Consider the following 22473-nt stretch of genomic DNA (forward strand, 5'->3'; position numbering starts at 1 on the left):
GCATGCATACATACATACCATACATACTATACATACTATACTTACCATACATACCATACATACCATACCATACATACATACATACATGCATCTACAAGTATACACCTACGTGCATCTTTGTACGTAGGTGTATACTTGCCACAAACATTTTCAGATGGGGTTCTGAAAATGTCCCCCTAATAGGGACACTAGGGATCAAGTGGCTAATCCCCTCTCTGGGGGAAGGATTGGGTGGGGGATTGGAGGGTCGGAGGGGGGTCAAATGAACACAGCTGTGTGCCTCAGTGGGACGCAGCTATTTGAGGAAGAGCAGGGAGATCAAACAGACGCAGACGCCTCTGATCCAAGCAGGAAGTTCACACACGGTGTATACAGTACGTATATTTATAGTTATATCCAGTTGTGGAAAGGAAACAAGTGCATTTACTAGGCCTGTCACAAGTATTACATAATCGCCTAATCGCAATAGTTTGATGTAATCGCAATTGGTTTGCACAATCGTCATAATCGTTTCAGTTTTGAAAAATGTTCATACATTTTCAAACATTTTCCAAAAATAGCAGAAATAGCAGATCTACAAGCTGACAACGTGTCACTTTGTATATCAGTTATTTCCGCTATTTTAACATGTTTTAACAATTATTAAATATGTCAGTCATCATATATGCCCTGTGCAATACTTGATTACGAAGTCTAAAAGGCAAACACATTTTGATTCATAATTATGTTCCATTGTTCAATGCCAAAAACACAATTAATTTGTTAATCACAATTGCTTGTATGACAATTAATTGTCAATTTACGTTTTGTTATCGGGACAGCCCTAACATTTACATTAAGCACAATGCTGAGGTACTTTTACTTTACTTGAGGATTTCCATTTCTACTAAGTACTTCATACTTCATCTCAGAGGAAAATATTGTACTTGTTTTACACAATTTCTACAAAGCAATGCATTGATTGATTGAAATTGAAAATTGAATTGATGAATGGTTGGAAAAAGAAAATATGCTTTGCAATTTGTACTTTTGAATACAAATGTATTTTTGAAAACTCCAGTACTATAACTAAAGTACAACTTTAACTGAGCAACCTTCCCTTGTAGTGAGTAATATTTGACCAGGAGTATCTATACTTTGACTCAAAAGTAGTTGAGTACTTTGTCCACCACTGTGAAAAAATCTATCATCATAATAATAAACATAGGCTACTACAATACTCACAGCCCTCGGAGTCTCAGCCATATCTTCTCTATCTGGTCCGGTTGCAGGTATTTCAGCGAGTTGTTCTCAAACTCCTCTATTTCCTTGGTGGGCGAATCCATGTCAAAGATGTCAACCAGACAGAACGACATTAAGGTACTGGCCGCTAGGGGCCCCTCTGAGGAGCCACCGTTGGGGCAGGGGGCCCTTGTCTGTCTGTCTGTCTGTCTGTCTGTCTGTCTGTCTGTCTGTCCACAGGCGAAAAGAAACAGTCCCACTCCTGCACTTCCTCCACTTCCTCCAGCCCGCTATCCGGTGTCCATTACACGGGCAGATGGAGCACGTCGTCCTGGATGACTCTGGTCCTCCCACGCATCCTTGATCCCTCTCCCTCTCCCTCTCCCTCTCTCTCTCTCTCTCTCTCTGTGTGTGTGTGTGTGTGTGTGTGTGTGTGTGTGTGTGTGTGTGTGTGTGTGTGTGTGTGTGTGTGTGTGTGTGTGTGTGTGTGTGTGTGTGTGTGTGTGTGTGTGTGTGTGTGTGTGTGTGTGCGTGTGTGTGTGTGTGTCAAACAGAGCCACTATACAAGTTTTCCTCCGGTTGTTTTGGGAAAAAGTGGGGGCTCCGACCACCACCACCTCTCCTGTCTCTGAGCGATGACCTCCTGTGTTTGAGACTGAGCGAAAGAGAGAGAGAGAGAGAGAGAGAGAGAGAGAGAGAGAGAGAGAGAAGAGGGATCTCTAAGCTCCACCTACTATTCGATAATTTGCTGAACGCGGAGAGAGAGATAGAGATAGATAGATAGATAGATAGAGAGAGAGAGAGAGAGAGAGAGAGAGAGAGAGAGAGAGAGAGAGGGGGGAGTATATTGTCCATAACACCTATCAAAAAGCAGTCAGTTTGACTGGGAACGCAAAGTTTTGCCATAATTCATTAGTAGCTCACACACACACACACACACACACACACACACACACACACACACACACACACACACACACACACACACACACACCGTTTGAATTATGAAACCACAGAGCACAGAGCAAGTGACTGTGGGTTTAATTCATAACTAATAGACAGTAATAATAATAATGTCATTAACTTGTTTTATATCCCCTGCATATACATGCCTGCCTGCAAGCCATACAGCAATTAACACAATGGCTGGTTTCACACTTAAACCCTCGACTGACACCGGACCTGAGTCTCTGTACTTGGACCGTTTTTTCCCCGTCTGCACCAAATCTCCAAAAATATACATTCATATAAATATAATTAATATGAATATAATTATAAAAGATGAAGATTGTCTTTGGTCATTTTTGACGCGCATTTATTTTATCTGCCGGGTCAAAAAATGACGCGAAGACAATATTTGTACATTTTTGTGTACAGCTTTCATGGAAATATAAAAAATGGCAACCATCAGTCTAAACCAGGGGTCGGCAACCCGCGGCTCGCTCTTTAACTCCTCCCTAGTGGCTCCCTGAAGCTTTGCACATTTTTACAAAAAAATAATAAGAAATGAATATATATATATATATATATATATATATATATATATATATATTTCACATTTTAATTTTAATTTATTGCTGTATGAGGCCAAACGTGACAAACATTCTTACGTTTTCCAATGTTGTAAAAATGTGTAGAATAAATATTAAGGTTCTACAATTCTGTCAACTAAGAATTACATAATAGCCTGCGACACACGTTTCGGCACGGCGCCAGCCAGCCATGTAAACAAACCGGTGGGTGTGTGGTTCACTGCAACGCTATGGATTTTAAAGGCAAAAAAAGAAAGATAGCTGAGGAGATTGCTACTGCAAGTCCCCGCGGGATGCAGTTAATATGGAAACGAACGCCGGGTAGGTGGAGGTGGCCCGATGCAGGGCATGAAGACACAGACGCACCCGACTGTTAGCTCTCCCACTGAGGCAGCCTCAGTGTTTAGGGGAGCCTAAACACACTGAGGTGCACCAGCATGTAGTCTAGAGCAGCATTTCAAAATGAATAAGCAAGTAGGCTACCAAGACTTTCTTTGCAGACTGTCTTGTGTCTAGACAGAGCAAAGATGTCAAGCAAGTTTCCTCATCAAATGTAAGTATGAGAGTTGCTCACATCCTACCACTGAAAGAGCGACAGCTCGTGCGCTTTCCAATGTTGACATTGCTCCCAGAATGTATCTCTTCCCTGTCTCAGTAGCGGGGAAAGATCATTTTGCAAACTGGAAATGATCCTAAATAGACAACAGACTGCATGTCCATTGAATCAACCGTTGCATCAATTGGATTTTTCCGACCATGTAAAGGACTTAAAAGAAAGCACTAAGTCAAATATACAACGTGCAGCGCTTAGCGTTAATTTATACCCTGCATGCTGTGTTTGGCCTTCATGTAATGTTGTCTGGTTGGACATTGGGCAGTGCTGACTGCAGTGTTTTCTGAAATAATCTGACAGCTGACTGTGTGGTGCAGAGGGCTTACAATGATTATTATCATTAATTAATAATAGGCTAATTGCAAAGCACTAATTATAGTAATTTTGATAATGTCTGATAAACAATGTTGTTGTTTATCTATGCATGCGCGCATTATGCACATTACGCATGCCGTCTGCTGGTGTTTGAGACACGCACGCACAGACACAGTCACAGACACACTTTCCTTAGGAAAGTGGAGGAAAGTTTGCAGGGGGGGCTCCGGATTTTGCACTACGCGGCTGACCTGATATGAAGCTTTGTATGCAGTGTTTTCTGTTGCATATTGATACTGACTTTCAGATCGGAGGAAGGAGGTAAAGATGAGAGACAGAGAGAGAGAGAGAGAGAGAGAGAGAGAGAGAGAAAACAACTCACGCCCGACTCTATGTTTTTGACAGCTTGATGATGTTACCAATGATGCTAATTAAGGATCCCCGGCTAATAAGCCTTATATACCTTGATACATCATAATTGCCCTCTATAACAAAACATTTAAATGAAAAACACCTTAAATATTTTCTTTATTTTAGAGATGATTTTCCATTTTTAAATGAATACAATGTCCAATCTGCATGTTGGGGTGGTTGTATTTTGTCTCTGTGCTCTTCTATTGAGACATTTAGATTGTGTCAAAGGTCATGTCGCACCTAGACACAGGATCTGACACAAAGTTTGACCTGAAGGTCATCCCCTGTGCAAGCAGGCAAGCTCTATTAACTCCATGGTAAAAAATACCAGCACTTGTGAAGGATACCGGTTCAAACCGTGGTAGAAGAGGAAAGTTACATAGTGCAGATATAAGTATGATTGTTTATTGCTGTTTTAATAAAGGCACTAGTAAATGGCATCCGGAAATATTGTAAAACAATATAAGCTGACAAATGACATCATCAACTTGCGACGGGCGTTGTCCTCCGCCTTGTCCCCATTGAGTAAAAGATGAACTATTTCTAAAATAAAGAAAGTACAGTATTTAGGGTGTTTTTTTTATTTTTATTCTAAAACGGATAGTCCCAATCCTTATTCTGATTGGCTGGTTTCCGTTTAGTAGAAGTGATAAAAGACACTATAATCTACTCCTGTTCAGGTCAACTGGAACCAAATAGATGGGTCCATTTGGTCTACAGAAGGTCACACTGTGGCTATTCTAAGGATAGTGGAACACAATGCGATGATTCATGTGAATGTGTATTTTCAGACATTTAACCACTTAAACCCTCAATACATACTATTTTTTCTCTACCTAACCTCTTTGCTGAAAATAGCCAATCTGCCAATCTGTTTTGAGCTTGTAGATTGGCTATTCTTGGCTGATGTTCCTCTCAGAATAAGGATGCTAGGGTTCAAGTGATTACTGCAAAAATAGTTCTTATAACACAAAGATTTGCCTGCCCCCATGTACAGTAGTAACTCTGGTTGAAGACCCATGCCCAAGATCCCAGTCATCACAGTGTGACCCATTAAGAGCTTGCAGATCTGCTATTTTCAGCTATTAAATGTTTTTTTTTGCGGCGAGGAACACCATCGTGCAGCAGAGCATGAAGCCGAGCATGAGAGGGTAGAGTGTCAGCTTCACACAGCTGATGGCTGTAAAAGTAAAAGGATAGAGCTAACAGACCTCGCCTCTCATTTATTATTGAAATTGTAATCCCGAACTGGTACTGGTGTGTGTGTGTGTGTGTGTGTGTGTGTGTGTGTGTGTGTGTGTGTGTGTGTGTGTGTGTGTGTGTGTGTGTGTGTGTGTGTGTGTGTGTGTGTGTGTGTGTGAGAGTGTAACCCAGGTAACTAACCAGGTAACCAAGGTAACCGGACAATCAGTCTGTCAATCATTCAATCAGTCAGATCAGTATAAATGTCCCGGTCACCTGGTGTCATTTCCTGCCACTCCCTCCACTCCCTCCTGAGTGTTTGTTTGTAGCATGGTGTGCTGCTGTGTAGCTGCTTTATGCTCCTATGCTTTATACTCAATGGTGAGTTAAAGTACCTTGGTTCAGTGTCAATGGTTTGGTTGCTTGGTTATGATACAAATGTTGTGTGGTAAAATGGTGTCTGCCATTTGAACTGCTTCTGCCTTGGAATTCTTATGATAAGCATGCTAGTGGAGCTAGCAGTTACAAAAATGGCAGATCGACAAGGCTGAACTTGCCTTGTCTTGAGAATATTTTGAGTTTAATTTTGATGAAGTGTGTTATGACTTCATGTTTTGAATTTTATTTTCCATGAGAATTTATTATTTAATGAAAATCATGAAATAATTTGTTGAAACTTAAACCCTGTTGTACAACTATAGATTACTGATTACTTTATTTCACCTGGCCTTTTAGGTCAGGTTTTTTTTATTCGGCTGGAGATCCGATCCGATGTTGATGGCGAGCCTCCCAAACTGACCCACCTGGACTCTGGGGCCCAATTCCCCACCTCCACTCTGTGTGGTAGGAACATAGGAACGGTTCCATTCCCCTTGTATTCTCTCCCCAAAAGAGAAACCCCCTGACAGATCCACTGACACTCTGAACTTCAGACTTTAAAGAGCCCCATTTTTAAAATGTCCTTATACATGCAATTGATTTGTTGAACTATGTCGTTCTAATACATCTTTAAGTTGAACCTTTGTGTCTGTTTCTAATTCTTTGGGTTTTCCACACACATTGAGCTCCAGCCGAACCTAGTATAAAGCAGTCGATTTATCCATTCTATACTAGTAGCTGTTATCCTTGCGCAACTGGCTACAGCATGGCGAGCCAGCTAGGAGCTCAATAAGTGCGAAACCCATTGAATTGTATTTTCAAGTGAAGATGGATTTCATCAAACAATCAGGTGTGAAGTTAGCCAAATCTGTGATTGTCAGAGGTGACAAAACACAGCAGAAACGGATGAAACCCTCTTTGCATGTTTGAAACAATATGGGCCGATTGAACTAACTCCCGTGGATGACCCTACCAGCACGAATCACAAAAACTTGATTGTTGAATTCAAAGACGAATCTACTTTAGAAGCGTTAGAGCCCCTGTTGCCAATGGTACATCATGGATGATGAGATTTTATGGTAAAAAAGAATAATACAAAAATAGAGAGTTAGGCTCACAATTAGTAATAGATTTACCTAGTTGTGTTGTGAGTCGGAGTTGTGCACCGAAAATAGGTGATCTACAAGCTCGCTGTGACGCGTTGTGAGCTTGTAGATGGCCTATTTTCGTCATTAGAGGTATAGGGTTCAAAATTACCAAATTATTAGTGTTGTTTTATGTTAAATGGAATTCATAAAGTGTATAGAACAGGTGTGTGTGTGTGTGTGTGTGTGTGTGTGTGTGTGTGTGTGTGTGTGTGTGTGTGTGTGTGTGTGTGTGTGTGTGTGTGTGTGTGTGTGTGTGTGTGTGTGTGTGTGTGTGTGTGTGTGTGTGTGTGTGTGTGTGTGTGCACGCACGCGCACCCCTGGTCTAGATACGTTACTCTCTGGGTGGAAAGGGACCCTCTCTGTGGAGGGCTTCTCTTGTCATCCGTTGAAAGCAGGGACTGTGCAGTGCGGGGGGACAGTGGTTTCACTTACACATCATTCATTGCCTTGACTGTGTCCAACCAGCCGATAAAAATGCATTTACCAGAGTGATTCTGCTCTCCTCGGCTAAAAACATCAGAATAGCTTTAATGGCTTGCTAATTTTATAGGGCAAGTGAAATGTTTATTCATTTATAATTTTAACGCTTTCGTTAAAATAAGTGTTAAATAGCTCTATATTTTGTTATCATCCTATAATTTGACTAACCTCTGTCATGGTGAAGCTACCAGGTTCTCCTCAGTGCCTGGAGCAATTGCTCTGATTTTGCACACAGCCATTGACCACTACCATTTGAACTTAACTGCGAAGCCCGTTTTTCAATTTCATCAAATCTCAGCTTCTTATTAGCGTTTATGTGTCAAACAATGGGAGATCACGGTGCCAGGTTTCGCGCGAGAGTGTGTGTATGTTTGCGACGGGACCCGGGGGGTTCCGCGACGGGGGGGGAGGTTGCCCGTGTGGAGGGGTGACCGCGGGGGGTGCCGCGACGGGACCCACGGGGGGGAGGTGGGGGCGGCACGACGGGACGCGCGCGGAGGAGAAACTGCGCGACAGGACGTGCATTAACCCCAAGTTTGCAACTACTTTCGCCTGCGCCCGTCACCGGGTATGTTCTAGTTCTTATAACTTATATATTCAATGCATTCTATTGATGAAATGCATTTTATGTATTAATCATGCTTCTTTTTACTGACAATCTATGTATGAATCAGAAGCGTAGCCACAGTAGAGGCAAGGCAGGCCCAAGTTAGCTCTTCCTGCCAGAGACATAGAGACATTCATGGATTTATTTCTAAAAGTAAATTATTTGGACACATGGCACACATGACCAGACAAAATTGGAACTGAAACACAAGCTGATTATTATCTCCCAATTGTATGAAAATGAAGGATGTCACATCGAGATCAGCTGATGTTTGTTATTTTTTAATTAATCGGCATTGCTCCAATGTTAAAACGGCCCGATGTGAACAACCGATGATTGATTGCTTCTGTCTAGCTGCTGCAGGAGTAGTGTGTGTGGGGAGGGGGGGTAGGTGTGTCACATGGTGTGTGTGAGTGTGTGTGTGTATGGAGGGAGGGTGTGTGGTGGGAGGGGCACACCTTGTTAAGCATGCAGCGCGGGATTCAGACAAAGAGACAACAGTAAACAAACACCACTACAATTCTAACTACTGAAGAGAGGAAAAGAAAGAGTCAGCGATGTCGGCGGTCTGGGCATATTTCAAGGTTAAAAACGAAGACGTCCCCGCTGTGGGCGCTGGGGGCGTGTCTTCTCCTCCGCGTCATCAGTGCCCATACCCTAGGTGGGGTTGGCGAAAGGGCCTACTCTGTGTGGAGTTTGCATGTTCTCCCCTTGTCTCCTAGGGTAGTTAATACCCTCACAAAAACATGTAGTAATCCTGGTCACTATACTGCCTCCCCCTGGTCAGCCGGGGCGCCTGATGGAGGGGAAGGGAACTGGTTGGAATAACGTGTTCCTTCCACGCGCTACGTTCAACCAGGGAAACTCCCCCCTGTCAGGTGACAAGAAGGTCAGTTGGCTCTCATGCATTGAAGGAGGCATGAGCTCGCCCCTGGGGAGTGTAGTGCCCAGGATCACTTAGCAAATCGGCACCGGATGAAAAAAAGGGTTACAAAATCGAGGGATAAAAATTATAGAAAAAAAAAAGAAGACCCAATGACCCAACAAAATACGCAATAGCCTACTTGCAATGGGTGAAGTTATGCGAGGGGGATGACGTTTGAAATAATTCAACACTACCAACCTGAGGACTCATTTGCAGCACCACCATGAGAGCCTTTACAAAGAGTGTAAGGAAAACGAAGGCGCTAAAACCAAAACCAAAACCACACAGCCAAAAACAACACCAGCCATCGAAGGCAGCCCCATACAGCAAGCACTCGAAAAAAAACAAAGCAATATGTAAAAGACAGCACAAAGGCGGGGTCAATCACAAGCAAGATAATGGAGATGATCACTCCAGTCGTGATCACGACCAGTTCTTTTCTATCGTGGATTTTGCCGGTTGATTCAGCACATTGGCCCCCGTTGCAACCATCGTAGCCACACAGATCCAGAAGTTGTTGGACAGCAATGTGAATGACGTGAGCTTCACGACAGACATCTAGAGCTCTGTTGTGAGTCAGACAAGCATGTTAAGCTTTACTGCTCAATGCATTCATGACAACTTTCAGATCAACATGAGCTGTGTTGCGTGCACAAGAATTCAATTGTTCGCACACAGCGACTGCCATATCTGGTGCATTTAACAGCATGTGCTTAGTGGAAAATATCGAAAGATAAGGTGCACGTTATGCTTCGTGACAACGTGCACAATATGGAGAAGGGAATGAAAGTGTGGTGTTAAAAGCCTGGGCTGCATGGCTCATACACTGCAGCTAGCCATACATGATGGTATGTTAAGCCACTAAAGCATCTGTGACTGTATTGCTATTTGGAAAAATTGCATTCATGAAATCGTTGACATTCTCACAAGTATAGTAATACAAATGTGTGTGTGTGTGTGTGTGTGTGTGCGTGTGCGTGTGCGTGCGTGCATGTGTGTGTGATAGTGTAATGGAGTTAGACTGCTCGCAACAGAGCATGAAATATGTTGCGTCAAGAGCCTTGATGGACATTTAACATGTACAATCATCATCCTCCTCTATTAATACAAACTAGCAGGCTATCGTCTGTCCGTCCTTGCTGCAAATTACCATCACCCGCGACAAGGTCAAGTCCTCGCGTGCACACACACACACACACACACACACACACACACACACACACACACACACACACACACACACACACACACACACACACACACACACACACACACACGTTCCCTTAATGATAATTAGGTCACTGCTCCCCCATTCCCCTCCAACCTTTTTTGTGTGTGTTAGTCGACGGACTGATAGACCGTTGGCTCACACAGTTTCCAAATGCTTCAGACTTTTTCCACCACTGATTATTTCTCTCGCTCTCTCTCTCACACTCACTCAAGTGGTTTTAAGTCGGTTCGGCTCTGTCCAGACTACAATATGACGTGATTCAGAGGTTCGGGGATCCCTATCTAGTAGGAGACAGCCGTCTGCTCGTCAAATGGGAATGTGAGGATGGCTGCTCATCATCTTGGGATATCAAGCCCTCAAATGTCTAAACGTGCTGCAGATAACCATATCCTGATTAGTGCAAGTCATTTTTTCACCGGAGCCTCCTACACAGACATTTTGGATATTTTCTTACACACTTACACTATATTCTGTTTATTGAATTTCATAATACAATATGTATCATGAATCTATACCTTAATACCTTATAATCTATGTATGTAAACATGGTTTTAAATCGTGAGGTTATTTACAAAGGAAATCTTTGTGTTACATCTTTCATGAAAACAGAAGTACATATTACATTACATATTACATATTTATTACGTGGCTTGGTTGAATGCTTGATTCTGATTGGTCAGTCATCAGTCATTATTTCATGATAATGACCGCTGCTTAATCAAAGCCTCAGAGCACTTGCTCATGTCAACCTGCGCTGCTTGGTTTTATGCTGTAATCCAACATGACAGCCATGTAAAATCAAACAATGTCATTTACAACTAAATGTCGCTCTCAAGAATGTTTTTGAAAATATTTGAAGTGAGAAATAGATGATAAGTGACTCGATTTGATCCACTTCCTTGTTTATCGTTGCGCACCAACGCAAGAATACCAAAACACTCGCCCCAAAACACAATCGCCACGGGGCAAAGCCGGCGGTATTATAGGAAAATCCGGTGGTATATAGAATCGGGGTGAGTGTGTTTTGGGGCGAGTCTTCCGGTTACCTTATGGACTACTGTCATTCGTTTTCCGAGGCGAACTTCTCCGCCTGTGATTATCCACCTCCGCTATCGCTTCTGTGGATAATCACCCTGTCGGGCTTTAAATTTCAATGCTAATTTGAACAACTTTTCTGAAAAACTTATAGTCTGAGCTTTGTCCTTACCATCTTTTAAAGACAGAGGGCCAATACTAAGAGAGAACCATCAGTTTGAAGTAGAATGCTTCATTCGGATTTTGAAAACTGTGTTTTGGCATGTGGTTATAAATGGAGTGATGACACACAAAAAGCTACCACAGATGCAAAGCTATCACATATTTCCTAGCACTATAGGGGTGTGTACCTTCCCAAAAAAATGTCACGATCATGATATGTTCACTACCGTTTTTCTACCAGGAAGTGGTCGTAGAGACCCTAAACTCTGCCTACACCCCCCCCCCCACCCCCCCACCCCCCACCGTTTATGGGTATGAGGAATCCATTGATAAAGACTAGAAGTCAATGCCACCACCAGAAGCGGGTCAAAATGCAATTGTCCCCCTAATATAATCATTTATTTGACCCTACCTCCCTAACACAAGGTCGCACAGACTTAGTGAGCTGCAGGCACACTTACAATTTCTAAGAAATGTTGTTTCTAGTCTTAGTATTGTTTTCCCTCTGAGATGTAATGGAAATATGGAAATACTCCAATAAAGTAAAAATACCTCAAAATTGTACTTAAGTGCAGTACTCGAGTAAATGTACTTAGTTACTTTACACCATTGTACATCACTGCAACTAGAGGCCGCTACCCCCTGGGTCATAGAGTTATTTTAACAGGTCATCCTAGATTGTGTCATAAAATAACTGTGTTCTACAAACAAATACATGAGCCAGGCATTGTTATTCATATGGATACAAAGAATCAACTGCCATAGCGTCACAATCATTTTAACCACTTAGCTTTGGCTATTCAAAAATAACAGTCTTCTTTCTCCACCTTGCAACTGTAGAGCAGTAGTTCTCAAACTCTCTCATGTCAAGGACCCCCAAATTGATATATATTTGCCCTCGGACCCCCATCTGAAACTGTGTGTTACGTTCCACTATGGTTGCTACTGTGGTTTTGTCCTGTCTTATCTCTCCCCTCTGTCACTCACTACAGGTCTGAAGTCACCAACCCATCAGCTGTCAATCAAACTGTTACCTGGCCCCACCCTCATCCAATCACCACCATCTGCTGCCTATAAAAGGCTGGGTTCCACCACAGCTCACTCTCTCACCAGCATCTCACCTGCATGCATCTATCTCCCCAGAGCTAACCTTAGCAGCTCAAAGTGTTCTACAGTTAAACTTGCTTTGTGTATGCCGCTGCCTTGGGACAGGAAAGACAGAGGCCTCTGTACATAGCCATCACGTAGGAAGAACATTGTTAAGCACACTAGGTAAGGGGTGTTTGCCACCTATGTATTTTGACACTGGTCATTGGTAGTGTAGTTAGGTAGGCAGTCTTTTGTTTTGTACTAGTTACAATTTAGATAGGTAGTTAAGCTGTCTTTTGTTCCCTAGCTGTTTTGTTTGTTATTTTGGCAACACCCGAGTCCCCTGGTAGTGGCTTACTTTTGTTTTGGTTAAGACCTCATGCCCTGTGCATGCTGAATTGTACATACTGTAAATAATACTGTTTTGAGGAGTAAAAGCACATAGCACCTTTTGCCCAACCATTGTTTCGTCTCCATTATTTGTACACCTTTTGTTCAACAGCCTGTTTTTCCATCCTTGTTACAAACCCAAACCTAGACCGTAAGGGTTTTCGTAACATAATTGGGGGCTCGTCCGGGATTGTTGAACATTAGAGGGGGCTCGTCCGGGATTGTTGAACATTAGAGGTGCAAATAATTAACTCCAGGTATTAGTATTTCACTGCAGGAGTGGTATTGAATTTGGAAAATTTAGTGACTATTTGTAGCACTATGGCTTCTGGTTTCGATTTGAAACATTTTGTGGCCAGCCCTACGCTCAAAGCTTTTGAACTATGTCGAAAATTAGATTTGATTTTGATAGCTGAACATTTTGGCATATCAATTGAAGGCCTTTCTCTTAAAAGAGAAATTAAGCCAGTGGTGCTGAACCATTTAATGGACAAGGGTATCTTGGTGCGTTCCCCGGAGGCAGGGCCAGGTGGTGCAGCCCTCCCTGAAACTGGGGAGACGGGGGGGTCACCACCTGCCTTGCCGAAGGGGGACCCCATGGCATTTACACCGACCTCGACAGGGTCATTGGATAGTGCGAGGCTTAAGATGCGTCTGGCCCGCATGAACAGAGAGCGGGAGGATAGAAAGGAGACTCAGAGAGCTGAGCACGAGCAACAGCTCGCAATACGCAGGCTCGAGCTGGAATTCCAGCTTGAGACGGCCATCAGGCTGCGTAAAATGGACCTGGAGTCTAGCCCGTCACAGACAGTGGCAACAATCATCTCCAATCGAGGCAGCGCCTGTCTCAAATGCCAATATCGGTACACCCACCTCCACTACCTCTACAGCACCACCAGGTAAATCGAATTTGTTCAAACACATTGAACTCCCTCCCTTTCGGGAGTCGGAGGTAGATGAATTTTTCACGACCTTTGAGCGTCTGGCTGGCGTGCTAAATTGGCCAAAGAAAAATTGGACCACCTTACTGCAGTGTAAACTAACTGGTAGAGCACAACATGTAATGGCCTCCTTGCCTCTGGCCGATAGCCTCGATTATGAACTATGTAAGGCTGCCGTTCTCCGTGCATACGAACTGGTGCCTGAAGCCTACAGGCAAAAGTTTAGAAGCTTTAGGAAAAGTTCCACTGACACTTTTGTAGAGTTTGCCAGGGAGAAGGGCGTCCTCTTCGATAAATGGTGTGCTGCTTGTAATGTTAATGATTTTGCAACAATCAGAGAGCTAGTCCTGCTAGAGGAGTTCAAGAAGTGTGTTCCGGAACGTTGTGTGGTCCATCTTAACGAGAAGAAGGTCTCTTTGGTTACTGAAGCAGCAGTCTTTGCTGATGAGTATATGTTAACCCATAAGGATGTGTTTGGGACACCTCGTGCTAAGGGTCCTTCTGCGTCTGGTGCACGCCCAGATAATCGCACCTCTCCAGTGCGCACTAAGGAGGAGAGGGAATGTTATTATTGCCACACCAAGGGTCATGTTGCGAAGGATTGTTTTCAGTTGAAAAGGAAGAATGGTGGTTCCACCAGACCTGCTAATCCAAAAGCTATGGGTTTTGTCAGGACAGTTCCTGAGCAGCAGGCCCCCAACAGCCCTGTTCGTAATTACAGTGATGGTTTCAAGCCGTTCACCTTTGAGGGCATAGTGTCTTTGGTTGGAGAATCCAGTACTAGAAAGGCAGTTCGTGTTTTGAGAGACACTGGGGCAGACCAGTCATTCCTGTTGACCGATGTGTTGCCTCTGTCAGATGCATCGTTTTCTGGTTCATACAGTATCGCTCAGGGAATTGATATGAGTTTCATTAAGGTTCCACTACACCATGTGCTCCTTGACACAAAACTGGTTTCTGGCTGTTTTAAAGTAGCTGTGCGCCCTGCGTTGCCTGTTCCTGGTATAGACCTAATAATGGGCAACGACATTGCTGGTGACAAGGTATATCCAGTGTTAGAGGTTACTGAACACCCTGAGGCACAGGCTATGCCATGTGGCTCAGAAACCGGTCCAGTTATCTTCCCTGCCTGTGTGCTTACACGTGCACAGAAACACAAGTGGGGTGAGCCTGTTGACTTGTCAGACTCCATCTTGGCCACTCCACTTGCTACTGATATTCCTCCCCAAGGTCCAACTGGTCAGGCAAAGGTAAAACTTGGAAAGTCAGTACATATGACTTCCGTTAAGCTCCCAGTTACTCGTAAACAGATAATTGCTGCACAGAAAACCGATCCCTCTCTAGACCATTGCTTCAACTTGGCTATTTCTCCTGTGGCTGCCAAGGGTAAGCCAATAGCTTACTTTGTTGAAGATGACTTGCTAATGAGGAAATGGTCGTTGCCTGCTGCAGCCGGCATGGATTGGGGTGTGGTGACTCAGGTGGTTGTGCCTACCCCCTTTCGCAACCAAGTGTTGTCACTGGCACACGAGACCTCTTGGTCTGGTCACTTAGGAATCACTAAAACTTACAACAAGGTGTTGAGACATTTCTTCTGGCCTAAGTTGAGGACCTCTGTTGCCCAGTTTTGCAAAACCTGTCATATCTGTCAGATAACAGGTAAACCTAATCAAATCATCCCCGCAGCTCCTCTCTGTCCTATCCCAGTAATGGGCGAACCTTTCAGTCACGTCATAGTGGATTGTGTTGGACCATTACCCAAGTCAAGTAATGGAAATCAGTATCTCCTGACCCTAATGTGTACGGCCACCCGATTCCCAGAGGCTATTCCTCTTCGCACTATTACTGCGAAAGCAGTTGTTAAGGCCATGACAAAGTTTTTCTCTACTTTTGGTTTTCCGAAAGTGGTCCAAAGTGACCAAGGTACTAATTTCCTGTCCCGTGTGTTCAAACAAGTGCTAGGGTCTCTCGGAATTGAGCACAGAGTCTCTTCCGCCTATCACCCTGAGTCACAAGGGGCACTAGAACGTTGGCATCAGACATTCAAGTCAGTGCTGAGGAAACATTGTCTGGAAGTGGGTAGTGCTTGGGATGAGGGTGTGCCTTTTGCCTTGCTGGCACTACGAGAGGCTGTTCAGGAGTCACTGGGCTTCAGCCCCTCAGAGCTGGTTTTTGGTCACGCAGTGCGAGGTCCACTTCAGGTTCTGAAAGAGCAAATCCTGTCTCCTGACAAGTTCACTAAGACTACGAATATATTGAAATATGTGAGTCAGTTTAGAGAGCGCTTACGTAGGGCTTGCTCTCTAGCTAAAGAAGCACTGGCCACCTCCCAGAGTACTATGAAGAAGCGCTATGATAGGAGTGCTGTTGCACGATCCTTTTGTGTTGGAGATCAAGTGTTGGTCTTACTGCCTATTCCAGGTTCTGCATTGTCCGCTCGCTTCTCAGGTCCTTACTCGGTGGTGGAGAAGTTGAGTGACACCGATTATGTTATCTCTACTCCTGAACGCAGGCGCAGCACCCGTGTTTGTCACATCAATATGCTCAAGTTGTACCATGCCAGAGCTCCAGATCCATCTGAGAGTGATGTTCCACTTGTGTCAGCTGTAGCTTCAGTTTCCACCGTGTTTAACACTGCTCCGGATGATGATGGTCTTAAGCTTAGATATTCACCTCAGCAGTGTGCCAGGCTGGCTAATTCAGAGATATTGGCAGACCTGTCTTCCCATCTTGCCCACTTGCCCGTAGAACAACGTGCGGATGTTACTCAGTTAATTACAGAGTATTCAATGCTCTTTAATGACACCCCTACTCGCACCTCAGTAATAGAGCATGACATAGTTGTGAGTAATCCCACACCCATTCGACAGCATCCGTACCGTGTCAACGCCACCAAGCGGGCAGCCATGAAGAAGGAAGTACAGTATTTGTTAAGTAATGGTCTAGCAAGACAGAGTTCCAGTCCTTGGAGTTCACCTTGCTTGTTGGTGCCAAAATCTGATGGTACTCCTAGGTTCTGCACTGACTTTCGCAAGGTCAATGCAGTCACAGTACCAGACTCCTATCCCCTCCCACGGATGGAGGACTGTATTGATAATGTTGGCTCAGCTCAGTTTGTGAGCAAACTTGATCTGCTGAAAGGTTATTGGCAGGTCCCCCTAACAGCCCGTGCCTCAGAGATATCTGCGTTTGTCACTCCCGATGATTTTCTGCAGTATGATGTGTTAGCTTTTGGCATGCGAAATGCTCCAGCCACCTTTCAGAGGTTAGTTAACACTGTGTTATCTGGTATTCCCCATTGTAATGCTTACTTGGATGACTTGGTCATCTATACAGACACCTGGTCAGAACCTGGTTGAGGGAAGCTACCCCTCAACCTGTCAAACACCATTCTGAGGATGTGGATGTGAATCTGTGAATCTGGCCAAATGTGAATTTGGGAAAGCAACGGTTACCTATCTGGGTAAAGAGGTTGGCTTAGGAAAAGTGCGTCCTGTGCATGCAAAGGTTATGGCTATTATTGATTACCCGGCCCCAACCAACAAGCGTGAGTTACGCCGATTCGTTGGGATGTCGGGCTACTATAGATCCTTCTGTCGTAATTTTTCCTCAGTCATGGCTCCTTTAACCAGCTTGCTTAGTGCTACTAGACAGTTTGTCTGGTCCTCGGAGTGTCAGCATGCCTTCGAAACAGCCAAAGCATTACTATGCAGTGCTCCTGTTCTCGCTGCCCCAGACTTTGCCCTGCCCTTCAAAATAGAGGTAGATGCAAGTGCCTTGGGGGCTGGGGCTGTATTGCTTCAAGAAAGTGCGGATGGAATTGATCACCCCGTCTGTTTCTTCTCTCGTAAGTTTACTAAGCCGCAGTTTAATTATTCCACCATTGAGAAGGAAGCGCTGGCCTTATTGTTGGCATTGCAACACTTTGAAGTGTATGTTGGTTCCAGCTCTGTACCGGTGGTTGTGTACACTGACCACAACCCATTGGTTTTCCTGGCCAGAATGTATAATCAGAACCAGCGGTTAATGAGGTGGGCCCTCATTATCCAAAACTATAACCTAGAAATTAAGCATAAGAAGGGTGTAGAGAATGTTCTGGCCGATGCGTTGTCGCGTGCATAGTTGTACGTTGTTTTTTTTGTTTGGTAAGTTTATAATGTATATAAACTAATATAGAACTAAGGTCAGAACAAACTTAGTGTAAGTTTGTTCTTGTTGGTGGGCGTGTTACGTTCCACTATGGTTGCTACTGTGGTTTTGTCCTGTCTATCTCTCCCCTCTGTCACTCACTACAGGTCTGAAGTCACCAACCCATCAGCTGTCAATCAAACTGTTACCTGGCCCCACCCTCATCCAATCACCACCATCTGCTGCCTATAAAAGGCTGGGTTCCACCACAGCTCACTCTCTCACCAGCATCTCACCTGCATGCATCTTCTCCCCAGAGCTAACCTTAGCAGCTCAAAGTGTTCTACAGTTAAACTTGCTTTGTGTATGCCGCTGCCTTGGGACAGGAAAGACAGAGGCCTCTGTACATAGCCATCACGTAGGAAGAACATTGTTAAGCACACTAGGTAAGGGGTGTTTGCCACCTATGTATTTTGACACTGGTCATTGGTAGTGTAGTTAGGTAGGCAGTCTTTTGTTTTGTACTAGTTACAATTTAGATAGGTAGTTAAGCTGTCTTTTGTTCCCTAGCTGTTTTGTTTGTTATTTTGGCAACACCCGAGTCCCCTGGTAGTGGCTTACTTTTGTTTTGGTTAAGACCTCATGCCCTGTGCATGCTGAATTGTACATACTGTAAATAATACTGTTTTGAGGAGTAAAAGCACATAGCACCTTTTGCCCAACCATTGTTTCGTCTCCATTATTTGTACACCTTTTGTTCAACAGCCTGTTTTTCCATCCTTGTTACAAACCCAAACCTAGACCGTAAGGGTTTTCGTAACACTGTGTTGTGCCAGGGACCCCCAGAAGCAAAGATTTGTATAAAAGAAAATTGCAAAAAAAAAAAAAAAAAGGATTCAAAGATTTTCACAATTAAATGTTCAAGATTTTTTTTTTTAAAGCAGATCTACAAGGTCATAGCGCGGCACAAAGTGACGTGCTGTGAGCTTGTATATCTGCTGTTTTTGAATAGCCAAAGTATCAAAGACTATTTGTTAAGATTTTTTTATGTTTGAATCATTTTTTTTTTTTTATCAATCCATCAATCCATCAATCCATCAATCCATCAATCCATCAATCCATCAATCAACCAATCAGTAGACAGTATCACACCTGATAGCAGTCTTCTCCATGGCGTCAGGTGTGTCTACGCCAGGCAGTGGGTCGGTCAGGATGTCCTCAGGGCTGCGGGGGTCGATCAGGATGCCTCGCTGCTTGTCTCCGTCCTTGATGGCCACGCCCGCCGTGATGGCGTTCCACAATGCATTCTGGGACTGAGAGCCTGCACAGGAAATGATGTGAACGAAAGGAGGGGCTTCAGTCTAAATGTCTTGGTGAGCCACAAAATGCTGCCTTATTGTTCCTAACAAAACATTCATTAAATTACATTACAGTCATTTAGCAGACGCTTTTATCCAAAGCGACTTACAATAAGTGCATTCAACATAGGTAGGGAACGAAACTACTAATTCATTAGGGCCCGAGCACTTTGATAAAGACTCAGATTATTATTCCTCTTCGCACAAATTCGTCGCGTTTTTGAGAGCCTAAACTTACTCAAAACGTTGTGCAACTTCGCACACACATCACACTTGGCGAAAAAGTATGTATTTTAACACATTGGCTGCCATGGACGCAGATCTGCGTTCATTTGCGCAAAAGCCCGCACGCTGCCAAGGACGCAGATCTGCGTTCTTTCAAAAAAAGAAAGAAAATTTCAAAATATATATATATATATTTTTTTTTTTCATTGAAAAAGTCTGGCAGCCTACTGTAGAAAAAAAAAAAAAAAGCTGGCAGCCAATGGTCTCAAAAAGCGGCGTGGCCTAATGGCTCAATAGCACCCCCTACTAAATATCAAAGTTGAAGCCCCACAATATGGTTTCACCTACATGTATAAGAATCGGTACACACATGTATCATGTCCCGACGTACAAAAAAGCCTCTTGGAGCCATGACCTAAACCCAACCGGAAGTCAGCCATTTAGAATTTATTGTGGCGTTTTAGTGCACTTCATGACATTTTCACGGGTCGTTCTTTAATGAACTCCTCCTACGAGGATGGTCAGATCAAACTCGCTCAGCATACACAAAATACCTTAACGATGAAAAGTTATCAAAAGCGCAAGTTTTCGGAACTCTGTTCTCTCTGTTCATGATGCCAAGTGCAATATGGGCTATTGGGCAAGTGCAATATTATATGGTTCCCTGTGCCCCCCCCCCCCCCCCCCCTTATTTTAATATTTTAATATTCAAGACTTTTTTCCTTAAGATTTATTGTATGTATTATGGATGTTTTTAGTTGACAACACATTATGATTTGACTATGACTTGTTGACTAAACAAAATGTTGTATGTTCTCTACAGTGACAATAAACATCTTATCTTATAAGTCGGTGTGTCCAAAAACGTAGTTACTGCACTTTGGCTTTGTAGGGTAGAATGGCTCAGCTATATTTAGCAAGCTAGACCTTAAATAGGGCTACCATCAGTTGGAACTGACCCCAGAGTGTGTGTGTGCGTGTACGTGTATGTGTATATGTGTATTAGGGCCGGGACTTTATCGCATTCATTTCGATCAATTAATTACAGAAAAATGATCGCGTTGAAAAAATTAACACATTTTAATCGCACCGATTTTTACACCGCGGAACGTTTCTCACTGGATGAGTTTCAGACGGGCCGATCATACCAGCGCACTAACCGACGTGGTTCTCACTTCTCAGACAACAACAAAGTTAACTGCAGCCAGCACAGTGCATGAAAACATGATTGAGGACACGCTACACAGCCTGCTTGATAATGTTAGCTGGGCAAATCAAAACTGTAATGGATGCCCCCACGCTGGAGTGATTTAGAAGCACTTCATAAGAAAACTAACACTTATGTTGATTTAACGTTAGTACATGTGTTTTATTGTTGGACATTCATGACAGGTTAATATGGGCTTTTGACAGCCCCTCTTCTTCCCGGTACAGTGGACTAGCGCTGAATCTTTTAACTAAACGTACCGGCCCGTTCCGGCCCACTTTCACTCGAAAGTCGAGTACAGGTGATGGCCCCATGAAGACACAGCCACACATTTGCATTCCTATAGGCGAGGGTAGAAAAGTGAATGGACTCTGTGGTGATTGGCTGTGTGTCGGTGACGGACGATGAGCCAATTGCTCAAGGCAGCGGCAGCCCACGTATCTATTGTTCTGGGGGGGGGGGGTTAGTTTTCATTCTAAATTTTAAACGGAACACCAAAGCATTTCACACGGCACACTAAAGGTCTGCGGAACGGCGGTTGGGAAACGCTGGTCTAAGTGCACCTAGCACATTTCGGAGGTTTAGCATGCTGGGAAAGTGGTTTTATGGCTGTTTAAAGCCCAGCCAATAGGAAGACAGAGGAGGCGGAGCAATGGTGCACCTGTGGCACCCATAGGGTGCCTAAACCTAACTAAAACAGTTAACACACAACGGTCATGAGAATTAGTCAGGATCAATTATATGGAGATAGGTTGAAAATGGAGGAAGTCATCCTTTAAGTAAAAACATTTAAAAAGAAGCTCAGCAGACAATAGAATCTGAGTGTAAATGCAATCTCTTAGAGTTAAATTCAAACTGTAGATAATTTCAAGGCAGTTCTACCTCCTAGTGATCGTTTGAACTCATTACAACTCTATTGCATGTTGCCTATGATCGGCATATATGGCCATGCATTTACTTAAGTGCTGTGCTTTGCAACAATAGGCTTTCACACAATGAGGATAGTCTGGCAGCCCCTGAGGTGGGGTATGTATATATGGAGTATGTATATATTTTGTATACATCTATGCAATTGGCAAAATTCTGCGCTTCCTTTCGTGTCCTAGTTATCACTGTCCCTTTTCATGTTATACAACTAGTCGTGGATCAATCGTACCAAAACACAGAAGTTGACTGGCAGTCAATGACTGCCTGCTATTTATATATTATTATATCACTGCATAATGTTATATCATTGACCTAAATGGCATTATATCAACAAGGATAGGGTGATTAAAAAAAGTTGTGTCTGTATCAGAAATGACTTTGGACAGGTGGAAAACTTTAGTTAAACTTGCGTAGTAATGCATTACTTTACCAGGGTTACATCTTCTGATAGTTGTACTTGAATGTTGACATGAAATAATAATCCTGTTCAGTGTTTCATTAGCGCCTTTGGTGTTGTCATTTTTTAGGGCACAAATGCCAGGGCAGGAAGGCCATCAAAAAAAAGAAAGAAAAAATGACTTTTGTCCACAGAAATAATGAATTTAGCTTGAAGGTTTTATTTTAATATAGTACAAGAGTAGTATAACTATTTGTGAAATATAACCCATTTATTTCACAAAATAATGTATTGGCAAATTACCAATATTTGTACTAAGTCATATAGGTCTCAATATTTGTTACATTCGGCCCTTGACTTCACTAATTCTTTATTCTTTATTCTTTATTAGGATCCCCATTAGCTTCCACAAAGTGGTCGCTAGTCTTCCTGGGGTCCTCACATACATAACATGTATACAATAAAAACATACAATAGTTAAAAATGTGCAATATAACTAGAAAAAAACAGACAAAGTATAATTAACTGAAGTAGGGGTCACATGAATCACATTAGAGATTTTATGTAT

At 43.3% G+C, this 22473-nt stretch overlaps 1 protein-coding gene across 1 annotated transcript in view; it reads right to left on the minus strand.

Annotated features, from left to right (window-relative positions):
* The window catches only part of LOC311033488 (dual specificity calcium/calmodulin-dependent 3',5'-cyclic nucleotide phosphodiesterase 1A-like), a gene marked incomplete at both ends in the record, with an annotated part of 91904 nt that overhangs the window by 58778 nt on the left and 10653 nt on the right, over positions 1-22473 (minus strand). Inside the window, one exon of the mRNA XM_084041002.1 lies at positions 18944-19112. Coding sequence (XP_083897128.1) covers positions 18944-19112 — 169 coding nt within the window. The remainder of the gene's footprint in view (positions 1-18943; positions 19113-22473) is intronic.

The sequence above is a fragment of the Gymnoscopelus microlampas genome, assembly GCF_963454915.1.
Source record: "Gymnoscopelus microlampas genome assembly, chromosome: 18".
Classification (NCBI taxonomy): domain Eukaryota; kingdom Metazoa; phylum Chordata; class Actinopteri; order Myctophiformes; family Myctophidae; genus Gymnoscopelus; species Gymnoscopelus microlampas.